This window comes from Rhamphochromis sp. 'chilingali' (assembly GCF_963969265.1).
Source record: "Rhamphochromis sp. 'chilingali' genome assembly, chromosome: 1".
Classification (NCBI taxonomy): Eukaryota; Metazoa; Chordata; class Actinopteri; order Cichliformes; family Cichlidae; genus Rhamphochromis; species Rhamphochromis sp. 'chilingali'.
Genome location: NC_137929.1, coordinates 17,945,521 through 17,973,044, shown reverse-complemented (window position 1 = coordinate 17,973,044; position 27,524 = coordinate 17,945,521). Strand labels below are relative to the sequence as shown.

Sequence of the window (27,524 nt, the reverse complement as noted above, 5' to 3'; positions counted from 1 at the left end):
CGCCTCCCCTGCAGCAGCACTGCAGACCACGCCCCGCCACACACATCAAACACGTAAAATAAATATTTATCCAGATATTTTGCAAATATTTATTTTTCCTTTTTTAGCAGCATAGTGCTTTTTGCCAAATATTTTTAAAATTCAGGTCAAGGCGCTAATCATAGTAAACTGTATTTTGATCTCTCCTATATGCAGCGCAGCATACAGAGAGACGAGAGGACGAGGCTGCAGGTACATCACAGCCAAAAAACTAATAAATAGAAATAAAAGAAGTAAGAAAATAAATATATGCTTAAGTCTCAGGGGATAAAGACAAGGCACAATTTAGAATTTACCATTTAAATTTGGAGTGGTTTAAAGTAAACAGTGTAGCAGATTGATTTTCTTGGGAGTAAAGAAATGTTTTGCATGCACCTTTTTGTTTTTTGTTATTTTTACACAGCGTTCTGATTGACTGACAATGATCTACAGTCAATTTCGTACATTATTATAAAAACTTTGGTTGAAAGATCCGATCCACATAATCATTTAATAAAAGCTAGATATTTTAAATGAGAATAAGAAAGAAAATTATTTCTTTGCGCCCCCCTTGTCCTGTAAATGCCCTACCTGGCCCCTGGCAAAGATTTTGCTAGACCCGCCCCTGCACAGTTACCAGCTGTCAGCTACCTAAAAAAGGATCCTGGTGTTATTTGTCTCTCAGAAACAGTTCATAACTTCCCTTCAACTCATTTATGTCACCTAAAAGGTAAACCTGTTTCTCCATCACCTGTTCAGCTCTGATTATTCAGTAAGGACATCTCCTGGTTTCATCTTCACGTTTCCCTCTCACTAGGATATCCAAACTGACATAATGTTCAACAGCTTTTACAGCTGTGGCTCCAGCAAACATCAGCTGATACTAGAAATGAATATCAAATAAATTCTAACAACAGCTGATCAAGCTTAAACGTGCTGCTGTTGTTTAGCGCGACATCCGCTGGTTTCCTCTTTCTGGCGCAAAGTGGGCGATAAACAAACAAGAGAGAAAAGCCGATCAGCTGGGCCCTGTTTCAGGAAGCCGGTTTAGAAAACCCAGAGTGAAAAACGATACTCAGGGTTGAGTAACCCCGAACTGTCCAACTCGGAATATTCGGTTTCAGAAAGGCTGATAACAAGTAGTTCAATCAACGCGGAGTTGCTTTAACCCCAAGTGAAGTGCGCGCACGAGGATACATAAAGCCCTGATTAGTGGAGCACAGATTAAGCGAGTCACCATGGAGACGGAGGGAAAGAAGGCGCGGTCAATGTATTTTACAGCGCTTGACGCCGAAATTCTGATGGCAGCATATGCCGATAACATGCAAATTTTGCAGAAAAAAAGTAACACAGCCTCAGCTGCCAAAAAAAGGGAGCATGCATGGCAAAACATAGCCGACAGAGTCAATGCGTGAGTGTTAATTTAAACATTGATCTAGGGATTTCCACCCATTTAACATGTTATTTTATTATATTTAATTTTTTATTTTATACATTTGATTTTGTGATGATGTGAGCACAAGTGCAACCCAACAGGCCCCAAACGTGCCTGGCAGCAAGTAAAAATGAAATATAAAAATATAGTCCAAACAGGTAAGGTGTAATTGTATTATGAGCCATAGTGCTTGGTCTGTTTGTCCCATGTAAATCAATTGCAGTTAGAGGCTACATTAATTTTCTTTCTGTAAGCACTTATTGAAATTATCTGAGCACATTACAAGTACATATTTGCTCACTCTGTATGCTCAAATGTGGCCCGTTATAGCCAACAGAAAAAAAGCGGAGGCCCGAAAAACAGGTGGGGGTCCTCCACCACCACCACTCACAGAGGCTGAGCAGTTGGCCCTCAGCCAAAACAGTGGGCGCCCTGTGGCTGAAGGCATCTCTGCGGGGACATCCTCTGAGTCAATAACCCCGCAAGACACAAGTGCCTACATAGGGGGTAAATTCAAAATAATACATGATGTGCATACATCCTTTCTTCACAGTCACCTTTGCAGTGCTACTCATTCATTTGATAAACTCTTTACCATAATGGATTATTTTGTAGTGAAGTTATTTTCCTACTGATTTTGCCTTCCCTCAGTCTTGGTTGTCTTTGAGAGCATAATGACAATGAAGTGTAAGGTGATTGGTATGTTTGTTAATTGCCATTTGGTCCCTTGTAAGTTATAGGTGACCTGTATAAACCTCATATTCTATCAGTTGATGGTGGTGGTGTACTGCATCTGGTGCAGCCTCCTGTTGAGCCAGACCAACATGCAGTTGTGAGTAATACTCCACAGATTATATGAGTTTACAGTAGAACAGCAATGTTGTTTATTTCTTTACTACAGGAAAATAATGAAGAAACATTGACAGCTGTTACAGAGGAGGAAGCAACGGAGACACTTTATGAGGTTTACATCTTTTAATACTTTGTGTACAGGAAATACAGGCGACCAATAAAGCCAGTTGAACAAAAATCTGTTTATTCTTCTTTCAACATGTTGAGGTGATGGGTCAAAAGAAATGATTGTGACATATGGTGTCTCTGACTGCGCTTCCATCTTGTATGTCCGTGGGAGGGTCAGGATGTTCATGGTTTGGATCACTGCTGATGTTTGGTTCAGAAGGACAGTGTTCTCCTCTAATTGTGGCAATGTTGTGAAGAATCACACATGCCACAATAATGTCACATGCCCTTTCTGGGGTGACCCTGAGTCTTTGCAGGCACTGGAACCGGGCCTTAAGCATTCCGATAGTCATTTCAATTCTGTCTCTTGTCCTGCAATTAGCCAGATTATATCGCTGCTGTGGGCCCGGTTCAGGGTCAGAGTAAGGGGTAAGCAAATAGGGTAAACATGGATACCCCCTATCACCAAGCAAGTAGCCAGTGAACTCTCCTAAGACAGATAGATACACTTCAGTTCAAATGTCCCTGAAGCAATTGGTCTTTATATATTTTAAAGTATTCTCAACTCACCATGTCCAAATTTTGTGCTCAGTGTACATTCACGGAATATTTGTGAGTCATGGACAGAGCCTGGCCACTTGGCTTCCACATTTGTGATAATGTTGGCAGCATCATATATGATCTTCACAGTGCAGAGAACACAAATTAGCATCCATTACTATAATGAAATGATTTGTTAGTTTGAAATGCTACAGGGAACTATGTACCTGTACATTAATGCTGTGGAAAGACTTCCTGTTCACATAGTCTCCTTCATTTACTGAAGGAGCAATGATTGGAATGTGAGTGCCATCTATACACGCCTGGGAACCGTGAAAATAAATGTAAAATTTAAGTAGTAGTCCAAGTATCACCACATCATAAATTAAGTTTTGGTCATCCTGATACCTGCAATTTTGTGGAATCCCTCTTTGATAAATCTTGTGGGTCTATGACCGGGGAACACCACAAACGAGTACAGGAGACGTTTCAGTGCAACTGTAACATTCCTGACTGCCCGACAGACGGTAGCCTTGGAAACGTGCTCAGCGTCACCAATATTATACAGAAAGCTCCCGTTTGCAAAAAACCGAAGTGCAATACAAATAATATGTAATGAAATGAGAGCATGTCCGCGATGTGTCACATGCGTAATATATGGCCTGAGGATGTTATCCAAATAACTTATAGATTGTGCTGAGAAACGGTAACGTTCGCACAGAAAATCATCAGGAAATGATAAAATGTCCAAACGCGCTCTGATCACTCTCTCCCGGCGGAGAGCTCTGCAGAGAATTTGGGCTTCACGATCTACTGGCTCTTCAAGGAAGGGACACGCCATGTCCGACACTTCCTACTGTCAGGTTTCCGACAAAGGGGCGGAGACAGTCAGGGTTAGTTGTAGTAAACCTGCTAGGGGGCAGGTTAGCTTCACGGAGTGTGTCGTCATGGTGACTCACTGAGGCTTCATCTGAACTCGCTTTGTGAAACCGAAAACCCAGAGTTTTCGTTAACTCAGGGTATACTTACTCAGTTTTTCCACTAAACTGGCTTCCTGAAACAGGGCCCTGATCACTGATTAGTTTCATGATTTTAGTAGCAACAGGCGAGAGAGAGGGAGAGAATGAGAGAAGAGGCAGCTGTGCAGCAAAGACAGAGTAGACAGACAGAACCTGAAAATTGTGCTGAAAAGAGCAGAAGAGGCTGAAAATTGTGCTAAAAAGAGGTGAAGCGTGCTATATCTTTTGGTGCACATAACTTTTATACTTTTTCAGATATTAAGCTTTTTATGTCATTTTTGGCCCATTTTACTGAATGGGACAACATTATCAGTGTGATCACCAGCTTTGCTTGCTGGGCTGAGCCATGTTTTTTTTCTGTACCCTCACCAATTTCACATCAAAACATAGGTATTTTCTATGGCTTTCAGAAAATGTCACTATCATTGTTGTGGGAGTTAGAGATTTTTGGAAAATCTCCTCAGAGCAGCACAAAGTCTGAAAACTCTCCATAGAAACTCAATGGACACTTTGTTCAAAATCAGCGCTGGAATTCTCCAATGAGACACATTTTCTAATTGTCATGTCTCCTTAACGAAACGAAGTTAAGACATGAGGCTTGTGTCAATATATCTTCAGACACTCCTGACGCTCATGAGTCAACAATTTTTTTCTTACCTATTACCGTTTGGCCATGACTTACATTTGTTTGAGGGTAGGAAATTTCTGCCCGTGGTATGGCAAAATGTCCACGTTACGAAATAGATAAAATAGAAAACTGCCACTCCTCCTCCACCAAGAACCTCATCTTCAGCCAGCATCATCTCACTCAAAAGGCGATGGAAAAAGGTGCTTCGACTTACGAAAATTTTGACTTACAAAAGACCCTCTGGAACAAATTAATTTTTTAAGTCGGGGTTCCACTGTATTTGTTTTAAATTATAGTATTTGTGCTAAATGGTAGTATTTGTGACAAATCATAGTACTTCTGCTATGTTATAGTATTTCTGCTAAATAATAGTATTTCTGCTATTTTGTAGTACTTTTGATAAATAAAAATATTTATACACAGCATTCACACTGCATTTTCACAGGAAATGCAACCTTTTCTAGTTATTATTTGGTATTAAGACTACTTTTAATTAGATTTGTGCTGTGTTTTATTATTAATGTATTTTATGTATTTCTGTTTTATATTACTGTGAAGCACTTTGTGGTTTTTATCCTGTGAAAAGTGCTATATAAATAAATTGATTTGATTTGATTTTAGTGTGCATCAGCACCAGACTGACAGAGGGTGTGATGGAGTGACGGCAAGTCACAAGGAAAAATGAGTGCTGGTGAGGCAGTGTGTGTTGAGCACAGAAAAGGTAACCCTAGCTGGCTCCAGGTTGACTTCTTTCTGGCTAAGTCAAAGACACCTGAGCAACCAGAAGTAAAGGTAACTAGAGGCACTGGTGACAGCTGATATTGCTGGACCTCTGGAGTAGAATTCATTTGTGTTTACCAAGATCTAGAGTCATCAGAGCAAAAGACCACTAACAGGCCCATTAAATCTTAGCCGTCTAATTATTCAGATAATAAACCAAAGGCAAGCAAAAAAATAAATAAATAAAACAGCTAGACAACAAATGGACAGCAGTCAACCAGATAGCACTGTGTACCAATAACATCAGAGGCACAGAAGGATATATGAGAGATTAGGCTGACATGAGAACTTACTGATTATGTTCCACTTGTAGCACCAGCTGGAGGTCACTGGACGAGAGCAAGATCTTTCCTCTGACTGGATATTCCTCCTGTAAGGTCATGATGAAAACTGGGTTAGCTCCAGGTGCTTTGGCTTCTTTTCACTATTCAAAGCCATGCCTATTGGGTTAACTTGTGATTTTAAATCTACTATGAATTAGAGGTAGATAAAGTGCCTGAAGTTTATAGTGGTCAGTATGATTACAATAGTGCTATATGAATGAAAAAACATCTCTGATTGCTAGAACATGTTAGTAGCCTTGCCGGTGCATTTTGTATGGCTTGGAGGCGAGAGAGATGATTTGTCCAAGCTGGTAAACAGGGCATTACAATAATCTAAACGCGATGACACAAATGCATGAACATTTTTTCCAGTTCAGCTGAGGAGACCATATATCTCCTCAGCTGACCTGGCATTTTCTCCATCTTCTTGGAACTATAGGCCTTTGGAGTTGACGCCGCAATGCATTGTGGGAGCGCGGCGCCATTTTCCGGGTCCACAATCAAAACAAACACACTGTGTTGGAACGACGAATACAAGAAAGATACTTAAAAGCAGCTCAAAAGAGAATCAACTATATAGAGACCAATTGCGTCCAGAGGTGGAGCGGCAGTACTTGCAGAAAATGTGGACCAGTATGAAATACGGCCATGGAGTAGAAACCCTGAAGACCAACCGCTATTGGCATAGCCTGACATATTTCGTACCTTGTCTGTGGAGTCAGCGTGTACAAGTCGTCATTCAAACAAAGGTAAGTCAGCTTGAGTACTGCGAGTGAAATGCATTTGATTTTCCCCCGAACATTCAAATTAGTGCAGCATAAATTCACTCATGAGGGGGAAATTACAGTGAGAACATGTGGAGGCTCTGTTAGATGGAAAACATAGTGAGTTCTGTGCATTGATGTAACATTGTCCTGGAGGATTTAATTTTTCTTTATGGTTAAAGAAATGGCAATGATTTATTCATATTTATTATAAATAATTCTAATTATACATCTTGCTTCCATGTTTGTATCCTGTGTCACAAAAATACATTTTATTTTAGTTTTATACATTGATTAATGACCTGCAGAATCTCCTTATCATATTAAGTGATTCATAATTGTCACTTTATGCTTTCTCCATCTTGAAAGTGATTACATCCTTGCATTACATACTTTAGGTTCATTTTCTGCAGGCAGGTTTCTGAGAGATAACAGGCATATTTACACTATAACATGCAGCGTTCTATAGATGGACACATAAAGAAATGAAAAATTACATGTATGTGCTAACTTTCTAAACACTTTGTTACAGTTATGATAAAGTAGATAAAACACATTTGTGTCGGCCTTGGCTCATAGTTCTTGTCTTTAAATGAACTTTGCGTGTGTTTCAGGTCCTGCACTCCCACTTTTGGCGGCGAAGAAAAACTCATGGCTCAAAGTGGTCTAACTCAAAAAATGATCTTTATTTTACATTTCCGGAAAAGGAGACTGAGCACACAGAGACACCAGCTCAAGTCTAAAGCAGCAGCAGCCAGCTTGATTGTTATATACTTTCTCTAGACGTCACGCACACTTTAAGTTTCAATCAAACACTCTGCTTAGTTTCACTTTCTGTCTGCACCTCATATGCTCTGCAAAAGCATGCAGTTTCCTGTCAGCCTGCGACCTAGTTCTTTGTCACCTCTGGGCCTGGTTTATAAAGGCCTATACATAAAACAATATAACCAGCAAATAAGCATTAAGAATATATATTAAATACATGACAACTTTCAAAGACTGAATGAACCAGCATTGCAGTCATGGGTCACTGTGAGCACCACAGGGAAGGTTGAAGCCGCCCACTGCAGCTGTATGGCCGGAGTCGTGGAGACCTGCACCCACGTCACTGTTCTTCTGTTTAATGTAGAAGCAACTGTGCGGATCCGTGGCACAAGGACTGTTACAGATGAACATGCATACTGGGTTTTGCTGGGTAATATGACCAGAGGTTGGCCATAATACTTCTCCTCTTCAGCTGCCCAAAAAAGGCTCTTGATCAAAACATAAACAGACCATCCATATTGAAAGGTAAAAGGAGCCGTCCTCAAAACAGAAAAATCCCACCTGCTACTGTGGAGGAGTTGTCACTGCTACTGGATACTTTGCTGGAACACGGTAAAGCTGTGGGTCGTGGGAATGACCAATAATGTTTTATCTAGGGGTCTAGATTTATGCCTGAAGTGCACTGCCGTGTAAATAATTTGCATTTACCAAATATGTCCCGACTGAGTACCACTGTTCAAAAGTGGAATAAAGAAACAAACTAATTTTTGCCTCTTTTTTAAAAAAAATTAAAACCACTTTATAGAACATCACATCAGTAACAGTGTAGAATCCATGTCATTTATAGTTTACAAATGACAAAATGTTTACACAAAATCATGACAGTGTTTACATGATGTCACCCACTACCAGCACTTTATTTACTGTATCTTTTGAAAAAATACCACTATTTATACAGCAAAAGACTTAAGAATATTTAACAGGAGCAAGTTTCATTTTCCCCTGGTTTTACTACCACACTGTTCACCAAACGCAGCAAACCTTCACCATCTTATCCAGGAGGGTCACCTCTTCACCCTCACATGAAGAAGTAATCTGATTGGCATGGTGGTATGTTTGAAGCAGGTCCCTTGTGTAGCGCTGGAACCCAGTCACAATGTCATCCTTGTCATAGGCTGGTTTGCTGCAATAATGCCAAATAATTAGCAACTCTATAAATAGAGGGTAGTTCTGCAAAATCACTCATTAGGATGTTTGTTCTAATTTGCTGTGACCTCAGAGTGCATTGAAAATAAAACTAATAGGCTATAAAGAGTGATATGAACATAGTTAGAACTTACCGGAATGAAAATATCTGGAGCACACCACCAGATATTTGGAGATAGAAGAGAACTGGATATCAACTCGTCTCACAGCTGCTATCCAGACTAGACGCCTTCGTTTGGTAACATCGATACACGAGCTGCCTCATGTTGCTTCCAGGTTGGGAAAGAGTGAAAAGATAAACCATTTTCAAGCTTATTCTCTTGCCGGTCGTGCGATCGAACTGTGCAGCCAATACAGCAAATACGAACCATGGCTGTTGTGTGTGCCTTCGCTCTTTTTTCGCTTGCACTTTGGACCCGGAAAATGGCACATCAGGCCAAAATCCTTTCCACGCCCACCCCCGTGACATCACGCTCCAAAGCCCTAAATATACTTAGATAAGTTAATTGATTAATCCAAATTGCCCACAGGTGTGAATGTGGGAGTAAATGCGAGCACAAATGGTTGTCAGCCTCTGTGTGTTGGCCCCACGACAGGCTGGCGACCTGTCCAGGATGGTACCCCGCCTCTCACTCTATGACAGCTGGGATAGGCTCCAGCGCCCCCTCTGACCCTGAAAAGGATAAGCGGAAGCGAATGGATGGATGGATAAAATTCCAACTATAGTCGGGGAGGGGAATCTGAACACCTCACTCAGGAGTAAACTAGACCCTGTGTCACTATATTCTCTTGCTAAACAACTTAAATATTAATGCTCAAACATTAATAAGGGGGATTTCCAAGGACGATGGGTTCACACCAGGGACGTATGACTGATGAGAAAGAGTTTGGTAGGCTTTTGTGTGGCTACTAAAAACATGCGGTGGAGGACATTTAACTGGAAATGTGTCATTAGGAATTTTATCACTCCACATGTGAGGAGTAAACTGCTTCAAATGCAACAGACCTGCTATGTCTTGGAATATGTCATTTACATAGATCTCACCTGTACCCACATCTTCTATGTTAGCATTGGCCACTCGTTAGTATGCTGGTTACGTGAGCCTGACTTATAATTTCATGCATAATTTTATTGTTCACTTGGGTTTCCCCTTTGCATAATCATGAGCATTACAGTTTTTCCTAATTGTTTACACACATTTTCCAAAAGCATATTGTGTCACAACGGGACTGAACGGACTCACGCGCAGGCTCTAGGTCTTGAAAGCACAAGAGTCTTTATTATGATGCACCAGGTGATTATTTACAAAAGTGAGGGGAAAGCCGGGCTCCGGGGGTCCACACACGAACGGGAAAGACACGCACACTCTCCGTCCACTCCTCTTCACACTCGCACACTCTCCGTCCACTCCTCCTCACACTCCACTCACTCGGGTAACACAGGGGTAGGTCCAGGGAATCTGTACACAGAGACACGAATGGGTAGTTAGGTAAATCGCTATGAAACACTTCTGAAGTCATTGAGCTGGGGTTACACTGACGAGGGTCGGCAACGGTCCAGCGACGAGAAACACAGGGCTGCCGTCTTATAAAGGAGCTGGATCACTCGTGATGAGCCACAGGTGCGTGGGCCAAGGGCAGGAGCCCGCAGGTTAGCTCCGCCCAGGCAGAGGGAGGAGGGAAAGAGGGGAAAGGAGAGAGCAGGAAAAAAATAAAAAAAGGAATACAAAACATATGTAGCCGTACTGAGCCGACCGGGTAGGCACAGGGACCCTGACAGTACCCCCCCCTCAACGGGAGCCACCCGGCGACCCACCGGGCTTACCAGGGTGCCGGCGATGGAAGTCACGGAGCAGGCGCCGACACAAAACAGCCGAGCGAGGCACCCAGGAGCGCTCCTCCGGCCCGTAGCCCTCCCAATCGACCAAATACTGGACCCCCCGCCCCCGGCGCCGAGAGTCCATAATGCGGGAGACCCCATACGCCGGCAGCCCATCAACGATCCGGGCGGGAGGCGGGGGCCCGGAAGGAGGGCACAAAGGACTGGAGAGCACGGGCTTAATCTGGGAGACATGGAAAACGTCGTGGACACGCATGTTGCGCGGAAGGTTCAACCGAACAGACACAGGGTTCACAAGCGCACCGATTTCGAATGGCCCAATAAAAGTAGGAGACAGTTTCTTGGACTCCGCCCGGAGGGGCACATAGCGGGTGGACAGCCATACCTTTTGTCCGACCGCATACTCAGGAGCCGGTGTCCGATGGCGGTCTGCGAGCTGTTTGTTACGTGCCGTCGTCCGGAGGAGGGCAGCTCGGGTGGCTCTCCACACCCGGCAACATCTACGCAGGTGGTGTTGGACGGATGGCACAGAGAGGTCACCCTCAACGGCCGGAAAGAGCGGAGGCTGAAATCCTAATGACGCCTCAAAAGGTGAAACTCCAGTGGCTGAGGAAGTCAGGCAATTGTGGGCGTACTCAATCCATGGCAGCTGGTCACTCCAGGTCGTTTGATTTGTGGACACCACACACCGCAGAGCAGCCTCCAGTTCTTGGTTCGCCCGCTCAGCCTGCCCGTTGGTCTGAGGGTGGAAGCCAGAGGACAGACTAACCTTAGCGCCGAGGGCGGAGCAAAACTCCCTCCAGACCCGTGAAGTGAACTGGGGGCCACGGTCTGACACAATGTCCTCCGGAATTCCATGGAGGCGGAATACATGCGTGGTGAGGAGGTGAGCGGTTTCCAGGGCCGTAGGCAGCTTGGGCAAGGCAACGAAATGGACAGCTTTAGAAAACCTGTCCACAACGGTTAGAATGACTGTGTTACCTTTTGAAGCCGGTAATCCGGTGACGAAATCCAAGGCTATGTGGGACCAAGGCCGTCCCGGAGTGGGCAGCGGTTGTAGCAAACCGGAGGGAGGTTGGTTGGACGACTTGTTACGGGCGCAGGTCGTGCAGGCGGCGACGTATTCCCGTGCATCCCGAGCCAAAGTGGGCCACCAGAAGTAACGCTGGAGGAATCGTATGGTGCGGTGTACTCCCGGGTGACAGGTGAACCGGGCGGCGTGTGCCCATTGCAGTACCTGAGAACGAACAGAGGAGGGCACAAACAACTGACCTGGGGGCCCGGTCCCGGGATCTGGTTCTGTTTTCTGAGCTTCTTTAATCTGAGATTCGATTTCCCAGGTCACCGTGCCGATGGAGCAGGAGGCAGGAAGAATCGGACCTGGCTCGGGTTCCGCTTCAGAGGAGTCATACAGTCGGGAGAGGGCGTCTGGCTTCACATTGCGGCTCCCGGGCCTGTACGTAATTGAAAAGTTGAATCTCGTGAAAAAGAGAGCCCACCTCGCTTGCCGGGGATTGAGTCGCTTTGCGGCTCGGAGATACTCAAGGTTTCTGTGGTCTGTCCACACGATGAATGGTTGAGTGGCTCCCTCTAGCCAATGTCTCCATTCCTCCAGTGCTAACTTGATAGCCAGAAGTTCCCGGTCTCCAACATCATAATTGCGCTCTGCTGGGGAGAGACTGTGAGAGAAAAAGGCACATGGGTGGAGCTTACCCTCCCTCCGTTGGGACAACACCGCCCCGACCCCGGAATCCGATGCGTCCACTTCAACGACGAACTGTTGCTGGAGGTCGGGTTGGCAGAGGATAGGTGCTGTAGCGAACCGTTCTTTGAGACGTAGGAAGGCCTCCTGCGCGGATTGGTCCCACTGAAAAGACACTTTAGGAGAAGTGAGTCTGGTTAAAGGCAGAGCGAGTTTACTGAAATCTCGGATGAAGCGGCGGTAGAAGTTGGCAAAGCCTAAAAAGCGCTGGAGCTGTCGACGGTTTGGGGGTTCGGGCCAGGTAAGCACTGTTTGGACCTTCGCCGGGTCGGGTTTCAGATCACCCCGCTCTATTATGTATCCGAGAAAGGCCACGGAGTCCACGTGAAAGTCACACTTTTCGCTTTTCACAAACAGTCTGTTTTCCAGCAAACGCTGCAGAATCTGTCTGACGTGTGTCTCGTGCTCCGCCACTGTTTTAGAGAAGATAAGGATATCATCCAAGTAGACAAATGCGCACCGATTGATAAAGTCCCGGAGGACGTCATTCACGAGGGCCTGGAAAACTGCTGGGGCGTTAGTCAGCCCAAAGGGCATCACCAGGTACTCAAAATGCCCCAGATGGGTGTTAAAAGCTGTTTTCCATTCGTCGCCTTCCCTGATCCGAACTAGATGGTAGGCATTGCGGAGGTCTAATTTACTGAAGATCGTTGTCTCGTGCAGAAGTTCAAAAGCCGAGGAAAGGAGCGGTAGGGGGTATTTGTTCTTAACCATAATGTTATTAAGGCCGCGGTAATCAATGCAAGGCCGGAGAGACTTGTCCTTCTTTTCTACAAAGAAGAAGCCGGCTGCCACAGGGGAAGAGGACGGCCGGATTATGCCTGCTGCCAGTGAGTCCGTGATGTATTTCTCCATAGACGCTCTCTCAGGTTGGGGGAGACTATAAAGGCGACAGGTGGGGAGTGTGGCGCCTGGGAGAAGATCAATGGCGCAGTCATACGGCCGATGAGGTGGTAACGATTGTGCATGATCTTTACGAAAAACTTCAGCCAAGTCGTGATACACAGGTGGAACAGAGGTGAGATCCGGAGGCTCAGACAGGTTATTTGGAGGAGACGCGGAGGGCGGAGTGGCAGCCCGGAGGCAATTCATGTGACAATCCACTCCCCAGCCCACCACGCATTCAGATTTCCAGTCGATATGAGGGTTATGCTGTCGCAACCAGGGGTGACCTAAGACAAGCGGTGTTTGAGGAGCTTTAAACACGAATAGGCTTAGAACCTCGGTGTGGTTGCCGGAGAGTGTGAGTGACACGGGCTCTGAGACATGGGTTATATCAGGCAGCCGCTGCCCAGATAAGGCGGTGACATGTAAACGATGAGGTAGAGGGTCAGACCCAACCCCTAATTTTTCCGCGAGGGCTGAATCGATAAAGCTCTGTTCCGCGCCAGAGTCAATTAACGCCATCACAGAATGGGTTTTTGTGTGAACTGTTAACTTGGCCGGTAACATTAAGCGCGGAAGGGAGCTTTTACTAGACAGGTCGCCCACCAGTACTCCCTTAACTACGGGCGGGCGCCCCCTTTTGGTCGAGATGGACAGGTGGCAATGAAGTGGCCCTTACGGCCGCAGTACAGGCACTCACCAGAGACCATGCGTTGCTGACGTTCCGCGGGTGTTAGCCGTGAGCGACCCAGCTGCATGGGCTGCTCGCCTTCCTCGCTTAGCTCGCCACTGTGGGCAGCACTGGGTTTAGCCCTCCATTCCCCCGCTGGTGGGCCCAAGAGCGCCCGTGGCTCCTGAAAGGCCCGCCCCCGGAGGTCTCTGCGAGCCTGAAGGCGATCATCTAACTTAATGCACAGAGTCATTAGAGAGTCAAGAGAGGCAGGCAGGTCATGCATTATTAGTTCGCCTTTTAATTCATCACAGATGTTATTAAGCAAGGCACTCTTTAGCGCCTCCTGCCCCCACCCCGTTTGCTCAGCCAAAACCCAGAAATTGACAGAATAATCCGACATCCTGCGTCTACCTTGTTTAAGATTTAACAGGCGTTGAGCGGCGGCGGCAGCCTCGGATCCTTTGTCAAAAACGCTCTTAAACTTAGACAAAAACTCGGGGTAGGAGATGTCGGGGTGGGATCGTAGCACTGCCTGGGCCCACTGTAGAGCGCGATCACGTAACAGTTGCACAAAGAAGGAAATCTTATCTCCATCGCCAGGGTACCAGTGAATTTGCTGACGAAAAAAATAAGTGAGTTGTGTGAGAAATCCTGCACACTTATCCAACTCACCATGAAACAGTTCAGGAGAGGGAGGCTGATGCCCGACGACCACAGGTGTAGTTTGGGCCGCGCTTGCGGGCTGAGACGCGCTCGCGCCCGGGATGGGTTCGTCTGCCGGAGAGGCTGGCGGGGGCGGAGAGTCAGTCAACGGGGTCCGCTGGGCGAGAGCCAGAGACAAAGCGGCAACGTCTCCACTGAGCCGCATCAACATATGCTCGTGTCGCTGCAACAGCTCATCCAACGAGACCGGGGCTGGGGCGGGTGACGCCGAGCCTGCTGAGTCCATTGTGGCTGGACCGTTCTGTCACAACGGGACTGAACGGACTCACGCGCAGGCTCTAGGTCTTGAAAGCACAAGAGTCTTTATTATGATGCACCAGGTGATTATTTACAAAAGTGAGGGGAAAGCCGGGCTCCGGGGGGCCACACACGAACGGGAAAGACACGCACACTCTCCGTCCACTCCTCTTCACACTCGCACACTCTCCGTCCACTCCATCAGTGTTGGCCAAGTTACTTTGAAAAGTAATTAATTCTAGTTACTAGTTACTTCTTCAAAAAAAGTAACTGAGTTAGTAACTGAGTTACAAGATTCTAAAAGTAATTAATTACTTGAAAAGTAATTAATTACTTAAAAAGTAACTATTGCGTTACTTTGAAGAAAACGTTTAACCCTCTGGGGTCCAGGGTATAATTGGCCATTTTTAACTACTTTTGATGTTTCCTCCACATTTCACCTTTAAAAACTATTTCCTTTGCCTTGTTTGGTATCATCCTTTTCAGCACAACCTCACGTGTCTGAATTTACAGTCATGTTTTCATTTTGATATACTGTATTAACGCAATTGATCAAAAATCAGACAAAAAACATAAAATCAGAGTGGAAAAGGTTATATTTTTTACTGTAACAACCACAAACATGTTTAATGAATCATATTTCATAACTTAAAATGCAAATATAAATTGTCAATTTTAAAATCCTATGCACAAGTTTTGCAAACAACAAAGTTATTTGCATCCATTTACCTTTTACCTTGATTTTTTAAATAACCATTTCAAACTATTTACAGAACAATCAGCTGTTCTTCAATAAGATGCCACACAAATTATTTGCGCCACTCCAAAAAATTTATTTCTGTCCACTATAAAGGAGACATCACAGCCTGATACCTGCAGGTCTGAAAGCAGCAGGTGTATCACTCCTGTTTCTACCTGGAGACAGCATTCGCCTCATTGTTCTGACACACAACACAAAACTATTCACAACACTACACACTAACTACACAAGACAACACATTAACTACACACTCAAACACGCTAAACGTCACAAATCTCTCACATCGCAAAACTTGCTCTCCTTCTTTTTCTGCTCTCTCCCTCCGTCACTCCTAAAACTTCCCCTGTTTTGTTTTTTTTTACTCATAAGCAGAGAGTGCTCGCTGCGCTGTCCTAGACAGTAAACGTGTTAGTCCAATAATCACACAACTGGTATGTTAACTCCAACTTTAATGGTTGCCTTCTTTCGTTCCTTCACACAAGAAAAAACTGACACTCCAAAAACTCCTACTTCCCCTTCCCGCCTGCGTGTAGCCATGCCCCCCTTCACCGGACACTTGCGCAGTGGGACAGATACATCTTAACATCTTCCCTTTTTCTTTTAAGGAAAGGAAAACAGATTAGAACAATTTTTTTTTTCTTTTTGAACAATATAACATAAACATAATTTAACATTCCAAACTAGTGTTTAAAAGAAACATTTTTATGAGTGTTAATTTTTTATTTTTTGTCATTAGTCCTTTCAGCTTTCTAGCTGCCATTCCCCTTCTCTCAGGGCTCTTAGCAGTCCAAGTGCTGATATCCCCACTTTTGTCAGGCAGTTAGCGAGCTGCTCTTTGGTAGATGTCCATATGATGTGCCGAATAGTCCCTGTGTGCATAAGTTCTTTGATGCTACTGATGTCGAGCCGAAGCACTCATGCCAGCACTGTCTAGCACAACACCTGGAGCTCAGTTTTGCCCCCTGAGCTCCAGGTGTTGTGCTAGACAGTGATCATGATTACCGTCCTTGGGAGCGTGCGCAGCTGCTTAAAGCTGTACAGTCCAGATTACTTACGTAGTCAGCTACTTCCGTACAACCGATATAAGATGCGGTAAGTTGAACACAGCTTCAACCGTCTGTTTGTTTAAAAATTAGTAATGGACCGCATTTTCTTGTTAGTAACTGTAACGGCGTTGTAACGATAGGAATAGTAATTAGTTAGATTACCCATTAGTGAAAAAAGTAACGGCATTACTTGTAACTTACTTGTACTCGTTATTTGTACTCCCATCACTGCATACCGTGGTCTGCATATACAACAGAGGAACCTACTGCATAGAGTTACAGTAAAAAAAAAAACAAAAAAAAAAACAACTTTGCTGCATCCTCTCTTCTCTTTCAGTCTGCCAGAGCACCTCATCCACATCACAATCAACATGCTTGTAATGCAATATGCTTCCCACCCCAGTTACCTATAGCTGCATGTTATGACCCAGGTCATTGTTGCCGTGTGGTGCTGTTACTTGCCACACCATGCGGGGGGCATTGTTTGTACTCTGTGATGTCTGTTATGTAAGTTTCCAGGTGGAGGCTGACCATTGGTGGAAGAGGGAATGAGGCCAGCTACAAATTGGGACCTGACTGGGCCGCCAGCCCCTCCTACTACTTCCTGTTTCCAGTGAGTTTGGGGCCCTTCGTGGCGTGTGACAGAGCTGGGCTGCAGTAAAAACAGTTTAGAGAGTCGTATCTGGACATGGTAGCTGTAGGGGTGGGAAGCCGTTTCTTTTACAACCTTTTTCTCCTGTTTCGGGTAGGGAGACAGGTTAGAGCAGGGGTGCCCAATCCCGGTCCTCGAGAGCTACTATCCTGCAGCTTTTAGATGCATCCCTACTCCAACACAGCTGAATCAAATGGTTTGATCTCTTCAGCATGCCATCATGTTTGGCAAAGGCCTCATAACAAGCCATTCATTTGATTCAGGTGTGTGGGAACAAGGATGCATCTAAAAGCTGCAGGACGGTAGCTCTTGAGGACCGGGATTGGGCACCCCTGGGTTAGAGGTTTGTATTTTCTTTTGGGGTTGATTCACTATAGGTAAGTTAGTTCTGATTCATTTCCAGTGTGTTTTGTTTGTTGTTTTGGCCATGCCCGCCCTGACGCTCGCTACCTGTCAAGTTAATAAAACGACTAGTCATTGTAAAACTGTCGCTGTGTGATTTACTTCTTTTTATTATTTTTCTTGTGTTGCACTCCAGCGCCCCCAGGCCGGTGTGTAAAATGCACAAAGGGTACAATTGCCAGTACGTTGGTGAGGGATTTGGCCAGGGACATTGACCAGTTATGTTCCTGCCTCTCCACCTCCTTTTTGCCAGATTGAACCCTACTTCATCTATGGAAAATATATTCATGGGGCTTTTCTATGTAATCCATAGATTTTCTATGTAATACACTCTCTATAAAAATAAGTGTGTGTAAGTGATGCAGAAAGAGACTTGTGAAATAGTGTATTTACAGTATATGCACTCCAGATATATGTGCATTACAGTATAGTCTACAGTACTGCAAGAGTACCATCTGTAACAATCTAGAATACAAACAGTAGGCCTATGGACATAGAATTGTACTCAAAGAGTCGCTGCTGAAAGTATGTGTAGGTTACACTTGCACATACTGATATTGTAGATCTTTAACTCTTGCAGTTTCGTTCAAAGGGGTTGAACACACCATTAGAAACGTGTTTTCAATTGTGAGTTGCTGTGTGTAAAGATGACAGCTGTGTTGAAGTTGTGTTCACGTTTTGCTGCCAGCGTTTACAGTTTTGCAACATTCCTACCTCTTACTCAATGTGTACTACCACTGATGACATTGCTTCTTATATTTTATTTATTTTATATATATATAACTTTTTTTGGTTTGTTTATTTTAAAGGATTTTTAATGTAAAAATCTACACGCAGCTAATGAAGAGATGCCATACTGTGTTTTGTTGTTCTTGTAACAGTGACGGATCTATTCTATTTATTTCTAAGAGGTGCGGACTAAATACAGCTGACGCTAATAAGAGTAGGACAAACTGTAAATTAACAATTTTTTTACAATAATTTTTTCCTCCTTGGTTGGCATCAAGGTACCATCAGGCCAAACAGAGATTGAGTACAGCAAGTCACTGAAAACCGTTTCCAAACTACCAATTTCATGCAAACAAGATGAGCAGATGAGTTTAAAACTTTAGTGGCTTCATTCTCCCACCTGAATGTGTATCTTTTAGTATGTTTGTGTCCATCTGAAACAGTAAAGGTTGTGGAGGTTGAAACAATGTGTCGGCTGGCGATGAAGGCAGTAAAAGCTTTCAAGTGAATAAAGAATCCACAGAGGAAAGCATCCCATCATGATAACAGATGTCCTTAATGACAGAGGTGGTTTAAAAAAAAAAAAAACAACAACAACATTGCTGCCACTAACATCCATGGCCATGCTTAAATATTCAAAGTCAAAAATCAGGTACAAGTACAGATACCAAGCAATTGTGCAGTCATTATGTACATATATTTGGACATAAGTATAGATAATGTTTTGGGACTTTTTGTTTCATCTTCATACATTGGATCCCACCTGTGGCGGAGTCCAGCAACAGACATACTTACCAAGTACAACTACAAACTGATCTATAATTAGCAATATGAGGCTGGACTAAGACATGGACTTTCATTCTACAGTAGTTACCAGCCACATAAACTGGCCTAATAATAAACAGTTAAATGACTGGCCATGGACAACAGACCAATTATTATACCACTTTTTTAGCCTCATTTTAAGCTGCCATGGAGCTTAGTGACAATAAATAAAAGGTAAGTGAAAGGTTAATGAGATATTTTCCCTTTCCCTTTAAATTTATTAATATGGTGTCAAATGACAACAACAGTTGTCTCATATAGGGCAGGGTGTACGGTAATATATATATATATATATATATATATATATATATATATATATATATATATATATATATATATATATATATATACATATATCTGACCTTTGTGGCAGGTTCTTTATGCCTCTTCGTTTGACTTGGAGAAATCCATTCCACCATCACGGTCCTTCCCTGCTGCAGTCCTTGGAGACACAAAAGAATTAGGGAGATTAATATAATGTGGGATTTCTTACATAGACTGGGTCAGCTTGCTGACAGTGTAGCATCACTACATCTCTAAGAAAAAAAATAGCAGTCAGACTGCATAAAAGATATCATTCCTTTCTAATTTAGGAAAGTTGAATAAGACAAACTTCAGTATTCTGTTTTATTGTTTGAGGTCAGGTGACAGTGTCACGGCTGTCGAGGCGAGGCCGTGTTGTGTTGGAGGGAAAAGGACCCAAAATGCAGGCAGTTAACTGATAATGCAAGTGACGTTTATTTACAAGTAATAGGGTGACGGAAGAGGCAGTGAGGAATGACAAATGACTAAAGAAACCTAAACTGGGAAAACTAAATAATAGTGATGGCCCGCTTGAAGCTGACGCTCCGGTGCGTGTCAAAAAAGGGAAATTTATTAAAATTATAGGGAAATTTCCCTAATGTAATATTATTTATAAAAATAACCATCTAGCGATTAACTGCATAAGTACATGGAGGCGGGACCTCACAGCAGAAGCATACTCCATAATGTGTTGTATATCATTATATGTAACGTGGTATTTTTCAATGATTGTATTTACCAACATCAAGACGTCACAAGCAAAGAAAGACCACACCATGATGCATGTTTAAACAAGGAAAGTTTACTGGTCAAAATGATTTATTAAAGAAATAAATAACATTTTTGTCATCCCAAAAAATACACGTTTAAAGCAACACAACGGTGGCCCAATATCAGACAGAATTCCACTCTGTAGAGTGAGCAATCTTAATGAAGCAGTTGGTTTTATTTTGTGGATTCAAGCTGCTCTTCATATTTTTGGCCACCAGATGTCACCAGAGAGGACTGTGTTGAAAAGCTTCGAAAACAGAACACACTCACATGAGACGGGGACCTTCAGAATAAAACAGGAAACTCAGACACAGAGAACCAGACAAGGCAGTGAACTAAACAGACAGAGTGACACCATAGACAAACAGAACACAGAAGTGGGGCCAGGGCAGGCACAGAACAGAAACCTAACAAATGGCAAATCATAACAGAATACATACTCAGAATAAACAAAAGCATAAAGAAACACAAAACACTGAGCCAGCAGACTCAGGACCAGTGTTGGTCAAGTTACTTGAAAAAAGTAATCAGTAACTAATTACTGATTACTTCCCCAAAAAGTAATCCCGTTACTTTACTGATTACTTATTTTCAAAAGTAATTAATTACTTAGTTACTTTTTAAAAACACGATTTACAACCTGAGTAGGTGATAAAGCGATAGATCTTTCAGCCCAATTCTACTTTTTCTACATAATCCATCATACAAAATGTAATCAAATGAAAAGTCTCTTTTTAAAACTTGTTTTATTAGTTTTAACCTTTTAACTTTATGCATCAAGCAAAAATTTCATTATATGCAACATTCTCTGACTGGAAGAAATTTGTTTAATATTTAAACCTATTTTCTGCACATTCCAGCACATAAAATATTTTTTGTGTGTGTGTGTGTTTACACTCACTCTTTCAAATACATGCAAGTAAAACACAGCAGAAAATAAATAACATCAAAGACTAGCGGTCCTGTTGCTCTTTTTTCACCTGTAAAGCAGCAGTGGCGTAGGCGGAGGTTTGCCCTGGTGCAGGTTTGCCGCAGTGGTCAGTTTAAGAATCCGCGAGTTTCTCTGTGAGTTTCCCATTACGTGGTAGCGCACTCGGTTCTTGCTTGGAAGTTTAGGGGGTTTTTTTCGCTGTAAAAAGAAGTTTTCTTCCCACGCACAACGGGACACTAATGTTTTTGTCACTTTTTATGGAATCAAACTCAAAATAAGGTCAGTACTTCAACATTTTAAACTAGAGATGGACTGATCCGATATTTATGTATCGGTATCGGTCCGATACTGACCTAAATTACTGGATCGGATATCGGAGAAAAATAAAAAATGTAATCCGATCCATTAAATATCACGAAAGCACCTCACAAAACTTGCAACACGCCGTAACTCACCTCAGAACGTTAGCACGTCGGAGCAGTATGCATCACGTGATAGAGCGGCTGTGGCATGCGGGACCTGTCGGTGGTCTGGATAGCATGTGGAGCTTCGCTAGCAACCCGGCATTTCATCTCCGACAAAGTTATCTCCGAGAGAAGTAAAGCAAGTGTGTAAGTCCATCTCTGAATGTTTGTAAAGCATTCCTGCGTTAAGCTTAACAAACGATATATGGAGCGACTGCCTCTTCTCTCCCCCTCCCTCTCCTGCTGCTATCATGAAATCATGAAACTGCTTAATGATCAGCTGATCGGCTTTTCTGTCGTGAGTCCGTCTCTCTTGTTTGTTTTTGGCCCACTTTGCACCAGAAAGAGGAAACCAGCGGTTGAACAACAGCAGCACGTTTAAGCTTGATAAGCTGTTGTTACAATTTATTTAATATTACTTTCTACACCAGGATCCTTTTCTACGTAGCTGACGGCTGGTAACTGTGCAGGGGCGGATCTAGCAAAGTTTAGCCAGGGAGGCCGATAGGGCATTAACAGGGAAAAGGGGGCAAAGACATACTTTTCTTTCTTATTCTCATTTAAAATGTCGAGCTTTTAATAAATAATTATCTGACACCCAAAGTTTTAATTTGATGTAAAATGAATAGAAGTCAATTACTGTATATAGTGACTATTAAGTCTAATATAAATACCCTAGTAAGCTATAGTACTTTTTCCTTTGGGAAGGTACCATCTGTGCAGTCTGCAATTTTGTTGAAGAAAGATGTTGAATCTATTTAATATTTCTTGAAAAATAATTGATTTCTGTGCATTTTTTTTCACACTGCATCAAATTAAGGTTGATTACGTCGATTAAGCATCATGAGGTGGAGCGTGAGGGGTGGTTCCCTATTTTTTATTTATTTATTTTTGTTGTTGCTGGGAGTTGGAACCCTGTTAGTTAGGTTGCTTAATATTTACCATAAGTACTCTTTAAAATACCAGAATAGGGAGGATGGTGTAGGTTTAAGTTTATTAGATTGATCAGTATTGCTGAACTATGAAATTTTTTTTTTGCATACAGGTATAACAGAATAGCTTTAGTGTAGTTGTTGTTTTAAACTTGAGTATGAACTTATACAAAATGCAGCAAGATATTTAAAAAACAGTTTTGTTGATTAAAAAACACTATATCGGATTCATATCGGTATCGACAGATATCCAAATTTATGATATCGGTATCGGTATCAGACATAAAAAAGTGGTATCGTGCCATCTCTATTTTAAACGCTGCACGCTCATACTCTCTCCCGCACTCGATATATAATCCATTGTTGATATGCACACTGCTGTTGTCACAAACGTCGCACTCGCTTACATCACCGTCATGAGACATTCTCACAAAAAAAAAAAAAAATCACGGTTTTAGTAACGCAGCGTTCCTACGGGAAAGTAACGGTAATCTGAATACCGTTTTTGCAATAGTAATCCCTTACTTTACTCGTTACCTGAAAAAAAGTAATCAGATTACAGTAATGCATTACTGCCCATCTCTGCTCCGGACCATGAGAGTAAGTGTGTTTGCAATGTAGATTATAAGATATTCAAAGCTATACCAGCATGCAGACTGGAAAAAGTTGCACCTGACGTATACTTTTGGACTAGATGGGATTTATCAAACAAAGAAACTATGGTTGATATAACATGAACAATACAAATACAACAACAACCAAGATAGGAGCAGTGGCCTTCTGGCAGGATAAGCAAGGTAAGCAATGCTCATCTTGTTGAAACTAAAAATAGACAAATGAAAAAATACCAAAGTAAAGTGATCTCTCTCCTTTGATCTTAGACAACAGTGTCACTCGGGTGCATGCATCTAGCCTATACTAAATCCAGTATAAATTACTGCCATCTTGTGATCAGGGTCTGCTACTGTTGTTGTCATTTATGTGAACTGGGAAAGACCATCTCTGAATCGAGGAGCTGACCTAAGGGTACATCTTTCACCATCTTACAATCCTGTGACTGCAGCCATTCCTCAACTCTCTGTGAACGGTACTCATGGTCATTGATCAATAACCACTGATCGATGGTCATGACAATTTGCATATGAATCATCATGAAACTGACCTCTCTGCCCAATAGTGGTGATAGTGTCAGTCATTAGGTAAATGTGAAGTTTGCGTTACAATGTAACGCAATGTACTTGCGTTACATTGTAAAATAACTGAACTCGCTGAAAATCATTATTTAATTTCAATAATTTATCTTCTAAAGGTAAAAATAAACTCTGCCGCTTTAACATCACTGTAGTGCAGCTGTACGTCATTTCGCGCCAGTTTGCCGCATAGTCGTATCCTACAGCGGAAGATGTCGGACTCGGCTGAAGCGGGGGCCTGTTTTATGAAATGGAAATATTCCCGTCACTTCACTTTTCTAAAACAAGCAGACAAGAACATTACGGTAATATGTAAGCTATGTCCTGGGGAGAAAAAATTATCGGCCGCAGTCAATAGCACGAGTAATCTGCTGAAGCACCTGACACGGCAGCACAGATAAAGCCTTCTGAGTGATTCTTGTTCATCATCCATGGATAACACCGCGGCAACTACTGCTAAGCAGACGAAACTTGATTTCACTTCAGCAGCACAGAAAGTGTCTGAAGGTGAGCTTAAGAAAATGATTGTGGAAGAGATGCTACCGCTGCGTACTGTAGAGTCTCCGTCTTTTAGGTGCATATTAAACACAATACCTGTGTGTGGCAAAAAAGCAGCACTGCATGATCGAAAAACGTTTTCTACTTAAGTGTTATGCTGACATGGAAATGGAGCTTAAAGAGACATTCGAGAGTTTGGAATATATTTCCACGACTGCTGACATTTGGACCAGCCATAACAAAAGTTTTCTCGGAATGACGGCACACTGGATTGCTCCTTCTACTTTTGTACGAGGACATGCAGCGCTAGCATGTAAAAGAGTTCGAGGGAGACACACATATGATGTCATCGGCAATGAAATCGAGCAAGTACATTCGGCTTCAAAGTGTTCTGCAATGTGGACAAAAGCAAACCGTTCTTCTGTTGCTTCAGAGTTGGTAGATAATTTTTTCAAGAAAAAACTCATAGTGCCTGTTTCAACACGATGGAATTCATTTCACGACGCTCTGTCCAGGATCACTGACATTCCCCTTGCTGAATTAAATACGGTCTGCACTCAGTTTGGAGTCAAATGCTTCACTGATCGGGAGTATCTGTTCCTAAAGGAGTATTGTATCGTGTTGAAGCCACTCACTGTTGCACTAGACATATTGCAAGGAGAAGAGAACTGCTATTTTGGATGTCCAGGATGCTGGCACTGCAGGACGAGCTTAAGCTGATAGCATCCCTCCCTGATATCATTGTTAAGGTAATCTATATATACCCTTACCCTAAAATAAATTTTTGTTTTATTTATCATGCTCTTATGTGAAGTGTCTGATGTATTTTTTTCTCATAGGCGATCAAGGTGCGCTTTTCCTCAATGATGGACAATAAAGAAGCTCTCCTGGCTGCAGTCACTTTGCCTAAATTTAAGCTACGCTAGATCAGAGAAGAAGAGAAAAAAGACATGGTTAGGGCAATGCTTACTACAGAGTGCCGTGGGTTGTCTCTTGAAGACCAACAACCTGCTCAAGATCACAAGAACCCTGCTAACTCCACTGATGACTTTTTTTCATTTGAGGAGGACGACTGTACCTACTCTGCTGAAACAGAGGTGATGGAATATTTGAAATCTGCTGGGTCTGAGCTGGGTGTTCTTCGCCAATTTCCCAGGATTAAGGCAATTTCACTGAGGTACAACACAGCCACACCATCAAGCGCACCAGCCGAAAGGCTTTTTAGCCTCGGCAATCTTGTGCTTACACCCAGAAGGAACAGACTGTCAAGTGAATGCTTTGAGAGACTTACATTAATGAGATACAACAACTTTTTCAAAAACAACACAGCTAAGTAGTACAAAAAATGTTTTGGAAAACATGAGTGCATACAGCATGCAGGAAATATGGTGCTCATTGGTTTGAGGAAGTTTCAGAGGAATTCTGTTTGTTAACCAAAGTTCAGAGTTAACTTCACTTTGTTGACTCACATGACATGATCACATACATCATGTATGAATATGTTACTCATTGCTTTGAAAATGTAAAAATTTTAATGTTTACTGCGTGAAATATGTCATGTTTAACATTTCTTAAGTTAAGCTTTTTTGTTATTCAGATATGTTGCAGAAAAATATATTTGTTATTCTGGAATTGTGTTTCTTAGCTAAAGAAAGTCACATTCCTTACTAAAAAATGTAATTATTAAAGAATGTTTGTTAATAGACCTCTCTTCATTGAGTCATACTTGTTATTAATCTCTGGCTCTCTTAAATCTGCTCTAAAGACCTACCTTTTGGGTTTGGCTTTTAAACCCAGTATAATTTTTTTTTTTTACTATGTATTTTATATTATTCTTTTTATGTTATTAATATCTGTCTCTCTTCCACAGCATGTCTTTTATCCTGTCTTCCTTCTCTCACCCCAACTGGTCGTGGCGGATGGCAGATCCTCCCTGAGCCTGTTTCTGCAGGTCTCTTCCTGTTAAAAGGGAGTTTTTCCTTCCCACTGTCAACAAAGTGCTTGCTAATTGGGGGTCATATGATTGTTGGGTTTTTCTCTGTAGGTATTATTGTAGTGTCGACCTTACAATATAAAGTGCCTTGAGGCGACTGATGCTGTGATTTGGTTCTATATAAACAAAACCGCATTGAAAGTGAATTACACAAAATTTCCTCCTAATTTAAAAAAGGCCTTACAACTGAAACTATGTAAAGGGAGTACTAGATAGTTTCCAAACACAGAGACAGATAATCTGGAACAGGACTTTTCCCAAATACGGGAATACTATAACCAGAATTGGAAGGTTACAGCCTTTAAAGCTTTGTCAACAACATAATCAAGCATTTTTATCAATCTGAGCTCAGCCTTTAACTGCACCCCCAAATGAAGTAATCACGAAGCTGTATGAAACACCAAAGCCAGGAAAATGGGGAAAAGATGCAGGAATTCAATTATTTATTCCATTTTTATTACCGACAAATCAGAACAATAGGTATCTCAAGGTAGGGCTGCTCGATTATGGCAAAAATGATAATCACGATTATTTTCACTGAAATTGAGATCTCGATTATTTGACGATATTTATTTAACCCTTTAAGACCTACCATAGGACCAAGTCCGCCAGAGCTTATATTATTTTTTTTACATGTTGTAGTGCCATTTGTGGGAGCATTTCAAGTTGCTATACAACTGTTATAGCCCATATTTTAATAATATGTATGCATTAAGTCCATAGTAACTACATTAATTGCAAAAAAGTGCAATAAACTACAAGAAAATTGAAAATCGTTTTTGGTTTTTTTACATATATTTCTACTTGGAGAAATTTAAGATCCCTCAAAACTTTAAATACAAAAAAGTTGCAAAAAATAGTTTACATCAACAGGAAATTTATTTTGAGTGTGTTCATAGTTTTATTTTGGAGATACACCAATTTTTATATACTACAGGAAAAACCAAAAAACAATCCTATGATGCAAAAACAGCAGGTGCATCAAAATAAGCTATTTCCAGCAGTGCAATTTGAGTTAAGCATCACAGAAACTATTCAGAAAAGTCAAACATGACCAGTATAGGCTTTTAAGGCCTACAAGTTAAAAAAAAACTACATTTTCCGCGAAGATGACGTCACTTCCGGTTTCGGCCAGGAAATGGCGGACATGCAATAGTTCCCGCAGACGTCTGTTTCACTGTGGGAAGTGTTACGAACAGCTGATCGGATCTGCAAAACGTCTTTCTGGAATATTATGTTTTTGTTCCTGCAAGCGCTTTTTATGCAATTTTTGCAAAGCTTTATGTGGAAGGAAACCGTGACCGAGGACAAGCTGATGGCATAAGATGTAAGTACAACTCCTCCGGTTTCATATGCAAAACAAATTATTGCGCTAGCTTACGCAGTTCCGGTTCTACAGGGATTTAAAAATAGTTACACAAAATGGAGCGTGCTGCTTTGACGGCTTTAAAGGGTTAACAATGACTTTAA

At 42.4% G+C, this 27,524-nt stretch overlaps 1 protein-coding gene and 1 long non-coding RNA gene across 3 annotated transcripts in view; both read right to left on the bottom strand.

Moving 5' to 3' along the window:
• The window catches only part of adam19a (ADAM metallopeptidase domain 19a), a 107,180-nt gene that overhangs the window by 71,582 nt on the left and 8,074 nt on the right, over positions 1–27,524 (bottom strand). For both annotated transcript variants that reach the window (XM_080872622.1, XM_080872623.1), the window contains exons 2-3: positions 19,335–19,414; positions 5,674–5,750 (exon numbers count right to left, since the gene is read on the bottom strand). In XM_080872622.1, coding sequence (XP_080728748.1) covers positions 5,674–5,750; positions 19,335–19,414 — 157 coding nt within the window. The remainder of the gene's footprint in view (positions 1–5,673; positions 5,751–19,334; positions 19,415–27,524) is intronic.
• On the bottom strand, positions 2,383–4,655 carry LOC308390731. Its single transcript, XR_013970480.1, has 3 exons — positions 3,181–4,655; positions 2,984–3,095; positions 2,383–2,903 (listed from the first exon to the last, which is right to left on the bottom strand). It is a non-coding gene; the product is annotated as an uncharacterized lncRNA (long non-coding RNA).